We start from the raw sequence: 11,457 nt of genomic DNA, 5'->3' as shown, positions 1-11,457 counted from the left end.
TTTGCCTTGCGCTTGATAGGTAAATCATGAAACAGAGAAAAGAATAACAATGCAGAGCAAGCACCCTGTCATGAAGTGGGAATTGCTGCTGCTGCTGTTGTTTCACAAGAGAAAGTCAAGCAACTTTTTTCTCTTTTATTTCTTCCCTGTTTCTCTCTGAAAGAGCTGCTGCTTCAGATCCGATCAAAACAATAGACAAAGAGAGAGAGAGAGAGAGAGAATTATAATAACGATAATGAAAAGAAGAGGACGCAAAAGGGGGCAAAAAAAAAAAAAAAGAAAAGAAAGAAAGAGTTAGTTTTTTTTTTTAATTTTTGGAGTTTGTGAAAAAGCTTGTTTCTGTTATTTTTTCGTCGTGTTATGAAGGTTGTGGTGGTGGTGGTGGTGATCTGGTGATGAACATGAATGAATGAGTGAATGATTAGTTTTAATTTTTTTTATTAATGAACGGATTAAAAAACAATTAATAAAACAAAACCCAAGTTGCCACGCAAAGCAAAAGTTTTAAGCTTTAAAGCCATCCTTTTTATATTTGGATTTTTGTTCTCTCTCTTTTTAAAAATAAAAAATAAAATAAAATAGAATAAACAAAAACAGACGGAAAAATATTTTTCTTTCCCTTGTGGTGCCTTTCTTGTTCTTGTTTTTGTAAGAAATAAATAAATAAATTGATTTAAGTGGTTGCTTGAAAGAAAATTTAAACACATCACTTGTTTGATACTTGATAAACCGGGCGCCCCCACCACTCTTTGTGAATTATTAACACAAGTCTTTTCTTAGTTTGGTTGTCAACTTACTTGCGCTATTTTTTCAAATTATTTTGTCATGGGTGACTATTGGTTTCTTTTTTTTTTTCTCAGTTATTTTCCTTTAAAATAGCTAGGTTACTTGAGATTAGAATTTAATTGATCAAACAAGATGATATGTACGTGACTTTTTTTTTTTAGTGAATTGACAATTTTTTTAAAAAATAATTGTCAATTCACTATTCCATCACTCACCTAGTAAATGTCGCCTTATTATAAAATTTTAAATGAACTTCAATAAGTACGGCAATAAAATAAAATAAACACAAGATTAAAGTCTTATCCCACTAAATCTATAGTTTGGATAACCCACTATCTCAAAAAAGAAAAAGAAAAAAAAAGGGACTATAAATCTCAATCGAAGGAGTAATCCACCCAGTGAAGGACCCAACCAATTTGTTTAGCGAAGGCTTAAAACTGAAAGGATTGAAAATTTGTTAAAAATAAGGAATAGAATGGACATCAATTATTGGGTATTTTGTTCAAAAGGACAAATAATGGGGGCTTTTAACAAATTTAAAGATAATATTTTACATGTTAAAAATAGTAATTTTACATTACTTTTAGGGATATTATTTTAGTGGGGACTTTAGCCCCGAGCGGCTCTTGAATAAGTCGGTCATTAAATTTATCAAATGAATTAACACCCAAATTAAGGAAATTATCAACAATCATATTACTCTTACAAAAAACATAAAATGGGCCATAAAATGAACTCACGTACATGTAAAAGCCTCATTTACATATAAGGCCATGATAATTGCATAAAAGATTGGAAAAATTTAATTGCATATGGTAATTACATATTGTAGTCATAAAAAGAGTTATAGTTTTTGCTTTGGGCACGCTCTTGTCCCTCAAAGGTGGGTGTGTCCCAAACACATTTATATAAAATTGTTCCTTTAATGTATAAATTATTATAAATACACAAGGTTTGGACGAAATTAGAACCTGATTCGTCCGTGAATAATGAGATAAGAAAAAGAAAATGATCACTAATTGAATTTATTTGATTAAAATTATAAGAGACGTATATGGTATGTAATATTAATAGTATCCAAAAACTCTCTATTAATGAAGACAAATTGGAATTACTATATTTTACGAGCAAGAAAATTTGTAAGTAAATTGTTATTTATAGTAATTATAAAATTAATAAACTCACATGGGTGGTTTCGGTCTTTCAGTAACCGCACGTCAACTTCAGTCGCGGGGCGGGAAGAAGGAGGGGGAGCTCACATGCGCGCACGTGAACCCAAACCCGATATGCACGTGGCCGGCTGTCATGCCCGGCGCATGATAGTACAAAATGCGCCTTCGGCCTTCGGTGACTAAAAACGCTTTCTTTAATCTTCATGCTTTGGGCATCGCCCCCGGCGGCCCCACCCTCTTCATTCTTAACGCCCCTCTTTAATCTCCTATTAATTAATAAATAAATAAACGCTGCTTAATCTTAAGGACATTATCGTCTTTTGTTAGCAAGTAGTCTGATCTCATCCCCACAATATACACTGTTCTTTCAATTATTTGGAGGCAAATTCACTTTGTTTTGAGCAAAAAACATTCAAGCCGTTTCAAAAAAAAAAAAATTTTTTTTTTTTTACGTTAATTAGAATTTTTGGGAAAATATTAAAGAAGATTTACAAGGAAGTTTTACGTTAATTAAATGCCACGTGGGCAGGTTCCTGTGCTGGCACTTAGATTTTTCAAATGGGACCCAGTTTTTAGCGTCAATTTTGCCTAATGTAGGAGGACAGACAGATGCGGTGGGCATACGGTAGTTGAGTAGTCCCTGGCTGTGATTGTGATTGTGAGGACGATGAGAGACACTGCTGGGGTCCACTAAATTGACTCGTTGACCGCAAACATTTGTTCTGATCAAACGGTGATGATGGGATCTGTCATGGGGATAATGGTACGTACATAGCGCTGTTCATACTACTTGATGATTTGGGTAGATTGGGGACAGCGGCTCCAATGGTGGAGCCGGCGTGTCACCAAGCACATCAACGTGTCTCAACAATCATTTTCAGTGTGCGATGTACACAATCATTCCCTCCAGCCATCCATGAGTGTAATTTTAGCTTCTAGATTGTTATCCTCTGTTCTCGAGCGCACCCTCTCGGTGCCATTAGATTTTATTATAATTATAATTTTATTTTTTTGTTTGCTCGATCGTTAAAAAACTTTTTAAAGTGAAACACGTGATAATCTTGATTGACCTCTGCAGAATAAAATAAATTCTAAAAATTAAAAAAATTACATACATTTCTAATTAACCCCCCGTTAGCTATATTAAAATAACTCTAATAACTCCCTATAAATTCGTGAACAAAGAAATTAGAGTTCAGAGTGATTCATATGGATAATTTTATTAATATTTAATTTAACCTCGTTAAATCTATTCAAATAATTTCTATAAACTCATGGAACTCATAAGATTTCGATTTTTATGTTTGTTGTTATGTCATTAGCCACTGGTACTTAATTTTCAACCTAAGTAAGTACAGATTCTAGATTTTTCTTTTTTACCGTACATGATACAAAAACATGATCAATGCACAATCTAAAAAGACCGAATTCCGGTTACTCTGTCAAGATTGCTCTAATAAATTTTCTAGATATAAATTCAAGATGTATCTGCTACTGGAAAGCACATCCAGCCTCTTTTCGCTAGGTTCATATTTCCCTTTGCGAAGCTGATAACGGTGAGTCACAGCTGAGATGGTATAAGCTTGGCCTTCGATTGTCACGCTCTCCCCACATTGCAAGTTCTGCCACAGAAAGTACAGTAAGAACTCACAAAACACAACAAACATACCCTCGTGGCAATACAATGTCTCACTGTTTCTACTTTTGAGAAGTTAAGTTGGGTCTACATTATCAACATGAATGAATCTACAGAGTAATGCAGACAAAATGACGGACGGATAATAAAGTGTTGCATCCAAATATACAAAGCATTGTGAGAAAGGTCTATTTCTTTGTTTCCACTTAGCAAATCCAGGTGGAAGGGCAACTGACATTTACAACTCATGAATCAAATAGACATGACAGATCAATGTTTCATAATGCACAACTTCTACAGGAACAATCTGTCTTCACATGCATAAAGGTTATCTAGAACCTGCAATTTCGACTTTATTAGATATAAGGAAAAGAAATCAACATATTTTAGTGACCGCATCCATAATTTAGTCTTGAAGAAAAGAAATTTCTGGTAGTTTTCTACACCCTAATGCTTTTGTGTCTTCAATTGTTTCGCAATCTTTAAAAGCAGCTCATATTCATAGACTGTCAAGTAAAAAAACATGTTGCAGATATTAATCTTCATCTATATCAGAACCTGCAATCACACCGTAGTCATTTTACTGATTGTTTTGAGCTTCAACCAAACTACTGATTATTTTAACCTTCAACCAAATACTACTGACTTCCCACCTTCCTTAAATTGATAACACTAAGTTATTGCATGACCTAAAAGTTCAACCTGTAAAGAAGTACTGGCCAAACAATAGTGTTAAGCTCCAAGTCTCTTAAGAGCTCTACTCATGTGCAAGACTGATACTAAATGGGCTTGTCATGTGGACTGGGACCAACCAAAGATAGATGACACAAACAAATCCAAACAAAGAGAAGAAGTCCAAACCGAAAGGGAATACAAAAACAAATGCAAAATCTTGTAGAGGGATTTGAACACAAAAGCTCCTGGTCAAAAACCTGCTCTGATACCATTTTAAGATACTGCTTGACCTCAAAGCTTACACTGGTAGATAATGGCCCAAACAATAGTATTAAGCTCTAAAATGAAAGAACCACAGAGAGGAGAATGAGGATTTCTAGGCTTTAAGATGAATATTGAGTACTCCTCTCCACTTCTGTCTTTACAGATTGACCAATCATTTCTTGTAAGACAATCTATCCTCCTAGAATTCGCAATCCTCTTGCTTTTCCCCCTATTTGATAAACACAACCATGTTTTCAGACAAACTTTTTTCCCCAATCTAAATGTCTTACTTCCAAATGAACTAATTTCACTTAAAAATCAAACTTTTATAACGGGGAAGGTTATAAAAATTTAACTATGCACATATGTTCTGTTTTGGCGCGGATCTGGTCAATTATTTATTGAAGGGGAAAAGAGGTCTTTTAATTTTATAAGCCATTTATATACGGCTATGCATTTTTTTTACATATAAACAAAGAAAAAGCATAAATAGGTCTATCTAGAGATTGATTGAGTTTTTTTGTGCTTGTGAGTGCAAAGCTGTTGACGGGAAGTGGAACAGCATGATAGCTATAATTCTTCTTCAAAGAGACAATACTAAACATATTGGCTGAACCACAAAAATTATTGCCCTTTTTGTGCTTTTTTATTTTTTATTCTATCTTTCAGCATTATGATTTGATTGTATTCTTGGTTTAAATATCGGTTGCTTCTTGCTTGTGACTATTGGGTTGTTTGTAGCCAAGAGTTCAAACACATTGTCAGTCAATTCTAGTGGAAATTTTTATTCATAAGATCACGGCTTTGCTATGTCTCATGCGGGTATTATCACTGGTACAAGATTTTGACAATTTAGAACACAGAAACTTGCAAGCATGATAGATAATTTTACAACTTTTACAATGAGGGGTTGCAGATTACACAGCTGCATTTCGAAACCCGTATCTGTAACAACAAAACCTTTTTAACAAAGCAGAAACCTAAAAATCATAAAGTTTGTTATTGCATGTTCACCACATTTATGTATAAAAAAAAAAATAATAATAATAATTCAATTCCCACATTCTAATTCCAAAAGCTTTCATAATGCATACAATCAAGCATTCAGGGTTGCGAGAGTTTCTTTCGTAAGGCTAATTTAAGTTTCAATTTAACAGCAAGCTTCGTTATTACTTACCAACTAACCGAAAAAAGAAAAACGCAGACCAAACAGGAAAAAAATTAAAAAAGAAAAAAAGGAAAAAAAAAAAAAAGGGGAATGAACTCACCGGAGGGAAGCAACGAATGCCGAGGCACTTGGGCGGCGGAGTAATTTCAACGACTTTGTAAGGGTGAATGTTATTTTTATGGTCTCTGTCTCTCTCTTTCTTTCTGCAGACCACTTTCAACATTTGTGTCTGATATCAAAAAAAGAAAAAATTGAAGTACTTAGAATTAATTCAAATGAAAATCAATAACCGTAATTAAGAGAAAAAATTGAATGAAAATGGCTTCTCTCCACCTTCTGATATGCGCCCATGTTTGATGTCACCATTGCCATTCTTTATATTATCTCTATATTCTTCTCTCTTCTCCCTGGGTTTGAGCCTTTAAGGCCTGAGACTGAAAAGGAGAGAACAGGCAAGCCAGAAAAAATACTTTTACCTCTTTTCTTCAACTTTTTAAAATTTAAACATATTTATATATTTTATATCTATTTTTTAAAATTTTGACACGTGGTCCTTAGTCATGGCTTCCTGCATATCCAATTATCCGAAGGCTTTTGTGTCCAATGGGATTGGGCCGCATATTTTATTTTCCTGGTCCTCTTTTCTCTTGTTATTTTATGAAATGATCTATTTTTTCAATGGGCTATGGGCAACGGCAAATGAAAAAAAATCACTGACAGATCAAAGCAAAAAGAATTTCAATTAAATCACAATTGAGTCAATGTTCGCCACTCTGCTGGCTCCAGCCTGAGCTAAAGTAATTGCAAACTAAGAGTTCTTTCTCCGAAATCAGAAAGTACATCATTGTCAATATACTCATAAAAATGAAGAGGGGGCGGGGTGTGAATAAATTCTGGTCTCCTCTCCTCTTGTGAAGTAGAGATGGGCAAATTGTATCGTGGCAAGAGTTGTAAAAACACAAAATGCAGCCACCACTTCCATTAAATCAGAGGGAGGGCCAACTCAACTTACAAAAAAAAATTGTGATCACAATTTCTTTAATCTAAGTAAGAACAAAACAAGTGCTCAAAATACTACAATCTGATTCAACCCAGCTTTGCCAGCTACATTTTTTCCACAACCTCTGGAAAATCTTTTTCTACCGCCCATAAGGATGATACCAACTGCTCCCCCCTGCACCACCATATCCCCCTCTACTTCCAAAGAAGGCGCCTCCGCTGCTACCTCCATAACTACTCCCGAGGCCGATGTCATAACCACTTGGCCCGCCTCCATAGCCGCCGCCACCACCAACACCACTGCCACCATATCCCCCATAACTCTCATTGAGGCCACCATAATCACCAGTTACGTCGTAGCCTCGGTTAAAGCCTCCGTAGCGACCAGAGTACCCAAGGGAGGAGGGCTCTCCCCTGTATGCTCCCATACCACCACCATATCCTCCATATCCACCAAATTCACCACCAACACCGTATCCTCCATATCCACCACCTCTAACACCATATGCCCCACTAGACCTATAACCACCGCCTCCACCTCCACCGCCGCTACCACCAAAGCCACCGCCAGCAAAGCCACCACCTCCATATCCACCGTAAGCATCTCCAAAGCCACTACCATATGCGGGTTTAGGATTATTGTATCGCCTATAAGATGGTTGTGGTAGGTTTGGTTTCTTTGGTTCTGCTTTCTTGACCTCCACCTACCATAAAAGAGAACATGGACCTGTGTTATCTTGCTTCTTAATTGCTTAGAAATAAGCTTACACCTTATACTTAATTATTCATGGCTGTGTGCCAGAAATTTTTTGAACCTTGGTTTGAAGGCATACGATATACAATGATTTGCACAAAGGAATAATTTCATTAAGTCTGCTTTTCCTGGTAATTTGACTACGATGCATTAAAATCCAATTAATAACATCCTTGAGAACTATATCAGAGAGTTTAAATCTATGGGTGTTGCATATCCATCGTCTACATGCCCATAGGATCTCATCAGGTCAATAGAGACCACGAGGTTTGTATGCATACACAGCACAGCAAGTATGCATGGATGCTTGAATTCATTAATCCTAGATGCTTGTACAGAAGAGTAAAATTACTGCATCTTTATTAATAAAAATTCAAGCAGGAAAATTGAAAGTCAGCCATTTAAAGCAATCTGGCAACTCTGCCAAAAAGACAAAAATATTGGGATTGGATTTCGACATAGAAGGAGATATCGTAGGCACTCGCATAAAATCCAAATAAGTCAAAGCTGACAAGCTTTGCAAAGTCAATCACCAGATACACAATTATTTATTACCTACAGGATATTAGATGAGGCTCACAAAACTAATCTCAAAAGATTTCAACTCAGAGTCCTGTAGTATAATGACAAAACAAATGAACAAGCAGAATAATCATCAATTTGAACAATTTCTTAAGTTTTATTTGTTCAAGTAGACACAACATGCATTTTCTCATTCTGATTGTGAGACAAGTTAAGAGTGTTTATTCAAAAATTCATAGCTAGGTCCATCAATACAATACCAATAAGAACTCAATAAAAAATCATTTATTCCTTTAAACGTCATGTACCTCCATTGTATGGAATCACTAAAGGGTAAATTGCAGAAAAGGGTTCACCAAGTAGAAGATTTAGAAATAATAGAGACAGTTTTAGCAGGCAGTTTACTCACCTGGGCTCCAGCCAACTCAAGCTTGTTACCCTTTGCCAAAAGGTCATCAACTGCTTGCTCCGTGTCAAAAGTGATAAATCCAAAACCACGAGATCGACTGGTAGAATGATCCCGCATGATTTGGTGCTCTTGTACCTCTCCAAATTGCATAAAGAAGTCCTTAAATTCATCTGCTCAATTCCATAAAAATAAATTAGTGCCTCTACACACTAATATCCATAAAGACATATTGTGATCTAAACCCAAAATGAAGAGGTATGAACACCCCCCCCCCCCAAAAAAAAAAAAAAAAAAAAGAAGGAACAAGAAAAAAAGTCACCTTCATTCACCGATGACGGAATTCCACCTACAAAAATCTTCTTCGTCTTGAAATCCTTAGAGCCAACAGCCCCTTTTGGAATTGTTCGCTTAATTTCCACCTAAAACAGTCTCAAAATCATATCTAGTCAGGAACCACTAAAACTAGCTACCCGACTTCAGACAAACATAGTACTAACAACGGAGTCCATCCCACCTGTTTCCCATTAATAATGTGAGTGTCTTCAATGACTTTATCAACTACAGAGGGATCAGCATAAGTAACAAAGCCAAATCCACGAGGCTGCCCCGTTTTCCGGTCCTTCATTATCACAGAATCCGTAATTTCACCATATTTACCGAAATGCTTGATAAATTGAGCTACGTAAAACAACCACCACCCACCAAAAGAATTAACAACAAAATTCGTTGAGCTAAAGTTACTACTCATACCACTACTACTATTACTAAAGAGCTAGCATAGAACAATGAACTAACCTGACGACGTCTCTCTAGCTAAACCTCCAATAAAAATTTTTCTGCAAATTTTCAATTTTTAATTAAATAAAAAAACAAGAAAAAGAAAATACCCATTAAGCTAACTTAGATAAGGGTTGTATTTTTTTTTTCTTTTTTTCTAGTCTAAGTAATAAAAACAAGAAAAAAATTCAATTTTTTAAGTCTGTCTTTTCCTCAGTTTTCTCAAGAAACAAACAGAAGGATGAGAGAGAAAATAAAATTTACCCAGGGCTGGCTCCGTCACCGGTGTGAGGCTGAGACCTGTCATCTTCTGGGTGGTGGTCTGACGATTTATGAACGTCGTTAGAATCTCTGTCAACAATTCCTTCATTAGATTCTGGGTCCATGGGTTCTGGATTTAAGCGGCGTTATAACGGCGGTGAAGAAGGAGAAGACAGAGAAGTTTTATTTTGAAGGCTATCGCAAGAGGAAGAGATATTGTTTGCGTTGCGTTGCGTTATAGTTTTCTAAGCCCTAAAACCCTCTCTTTCCTGATTGGCTGATTAAAGAGCTAAACCTACTTCGGGTAGCACCGATTCATTCCGGCCAATGGTGATTGTGTACAACGGATACCATACTAATAGTAACATACACACCCAATAGTTGGCAGCCATGTGTCCTGAGGAGAGAGAAAAGGCATTGAAAATGAAAAACAAGTAAGAAGAGTTGGCTGTAAGTTACATGAACTGTAACTTAGGCAAGTCCCACAACATAAATCGAAAGTCAATAAAATTTGATTGATCATCTGACAGTACCTACACCTTAATTTTATTTGAATTAGGGAATAATAATAATAATGATACCGTTGTTCATTTCGATCATAATACTAAAACAAAATAATTAAAAAAAAAAAGAAGAAGAAGAAAGAATGTAAGCCTGAGTCTGCTACCGGTAAAAGTGCCTTTCAACTAAGCTTTGACAGCAAAACAGCTAAAACTTGTTCGGATATACGACAGACTGAGTGACTATATAGATCATTGTAGTAACTAATTACAACAATGGAAAGATGACATATTTATATATATATATATATAACAATCGCAATTCTGCGCTTCGTTACAGTAATATAATAGGGCGCACCAGGAGAGAAGTGCAATGTTACCAATTTTCGCTCTCGTTCTCAACTCAACTCAACTTCTCTCCTCTCCTCTCCCTCTTCTTTCTTTCATTCTTTTCAACACTGCCATTGCCAAATCTTATTCATAATAATTAAACTCAGTCATCTCTGCCAAATCTTACACTCACAAACCATGGATGTGTCAATTGATTTGAGGTTTTTGTTTCCGCCATTGCTAAATCTTATCATCTTTTTTCTGTTCCTCAGGTCTCTGGGTGGCAACTCTTGGGACGTGGGAGATGGAACCAGTAACATACTCTTGTATCCAATTTTAAAGCTAGAATTCTGGCTCCTGATTCCTGCAGTCATCATGCCACTACTGCTCTTCCTCCTCACACCCATCCGACTCGCTCTCAATGTGAGCCGTGCCATTTCCGTGAGCTGTGGAGAGCCCTCTGTTCTCTTGGCTATCTCGGTGGTTGCGTCTCTCTTTGTGGCTCCGTCTCTGTTCTTGGTAGCCTATTTGTGCCTCATACTCTCATCACTCTGTTATGCAACGTTGGCTTCTCTGCTTAAGCGCTGCTTCTACTGGTTTCAATATCTCTTCATCCGCTTGTTCTGCAATTTCTTGATTCGCGGGAACCACATCCAAGACCAGCAGCCAAGTTCTACTAATGATCGTGAGAATAACCTGGAAATTGTTGTAAGATGATATATCATGTAATATTATGAGATTGCTGGTGCCACGGTAGGGTCCTAGTGCGCCTATTATATTACTGTAACGAAGCGTAGAGTTGCGATTGTTATATATATATATATATATATATATATAAATATGTCATCTTTCCATTGTTGTAATTAGTTACTACAATGATCTATATAGTCAGTCAGTCAGTCGTATATCCGAACAAGTTTTACCAGTTTTGCTGTCAAAGCTTAGTTGAAAAGCACTTTTACCGGTAGCAGACGCAGGCTTACATTCTTTCTTCTTCTTCTTTTTTTTTTTAATTATTTTGTTTTAGTATTATGATCGAAATGAACAACGGTATTATTATTATTATTATTATTATTATTATTATTATTATTATCATGACAAAGCTTATGTTAGAAATAATGTAACAAACAACCAATCAATATAGGGCATTGATTTTGATATTTCTTAAATCTAATGGATAAAAATAATTTTAACATAAAATAAA

At 35.9% G+C, this 11,457-nt stretch overlaps 3 protein-coding genes across 5 annotated transcripts in view; all 3 read right to left on the bottom strand.

Annotated features, from left to right (window-relative positions):
* The window catches only part of LOC18051222 (protein kinase PVPK-1), a 4,642-nt gene extending 4,101 nt beyond the window's left edge, over positions 1-541 (bottom strand). Inside the window, exon 1 of the mRNA XM_006446536.2 lies at positions 24-541. The gene's annotated coding sequence lies outside the window, so the exon portion shown is untranslated. The remainder of the gene's footprint in view (positions 1-23) is intronic.
* A 2,703-nt stretch (positions 542-3,244) lies between these two features.
* On the bottom strand, positions 3,245-6,171 carry LOC18051221. Its single transcript, XM_006446535.2, has 3 exons — positions 6,035-6,171; positions 5,802-5,930; positions 3,245-3,580 (listed from the first exon to the last, which is right to left on the bottom strand). The coding sequence occupies exons 1-3, from the start codon at positions 6,071-6,073 to the stop codon at positions 3,401-3,403; spliced, it is 348 nt and encodes a 115-aa protein (XP_006446598.1). The 5' UTR covers positions 6,074-6,171; the 3' UTR covers positions 3,245-3,400.
* A 283-nt stretch (positions 6,172-6,454) lies between these two features.
* LOC18051218 (nuclear pore complex protein GP210) overlaps positions 6,455-11,457 on the bottom strand; it is a 29,548-nt gene continuing 24,545 nt past the window's right edge. Inside the window, exons 1-6 of one of the 3 annotated variants that reach the window (XM_006446534.2) lie at positions 9,427-9,761; positions 9,181-9,221; positions 8,900-9,063; positions 8,705-8,804; positions 8,386-8,555; positions 6,455-7,404 (exon numbers count right to left, since the gene is read on the bottom strand). In XM_006446534.2, coding sequence (XP_006446597.2) covers positions 6,841-7,404; positions 8,386-8,555; positions 8,705-8,804; positions 8,900-9,063; positions 9,181-9,221; positions 9,427-9,548 — 1,161 coding nt within the window. In that variant the 5' untranslated portion in view covers positions 9,549-9,761 and the 3' untranslated portion in view covers positions 6,455-6,840. Of the gene's footprint in view, positions 7,405-8,385; positions 8,556-8,704; positions 8,805-8,899; positions 9,064-9,180; positions 9,222-9,426; positions 9,763-11,457 lie in introns of those variants that run through there. The other 2 variants (XM_006446531.2, XM_024190607.1) reach the window with 2 other exon arrangements.

Source organism: Citrus clementina, unplaced genomic scaffold, assembly GCF_000493195.1.
Source record: "Citrus clementina cultivar Clemenules unplaced genomic scaffold, Citrus_clementina_v1.0 scaffold_2, whole genome shotgun sequence".
Classification (NCBI taxonomy): Eukaryota; Viridiplantae; Streptophyta; class Magnoliopsida; order Sapindales; family Rutaceae; genus Citrus; species Citrus x clementina.
The sequence above is the reverse complement of the archived record's forward strand: the minus strand, read 5'-3'. Positions and strand labels throughout refer to the sequence as shown.

Coding starts and splice junctions, on each gene's coding strand:
- LOC18051221 (XM_006446535.2), bottom strand. CDS start 6,073: ATGGCAATGGTGACATCAAACATGGGCGCATATCAGAAG. Junction 5,931..6,034: donor ACATGGGCGCATATCAGAAG/GTGGAGAGAAGC, acceptor TTTTGATATCAG/ACACAAATGTTGAAAGTGGT. Junction 3,581..5,801: donor GCATTCGTTGCTTCCCTCCG/GTGAGTTCATTC, acceptor TTTCTGTGGCAG/AACTTGCAATGTGGGGAGAG.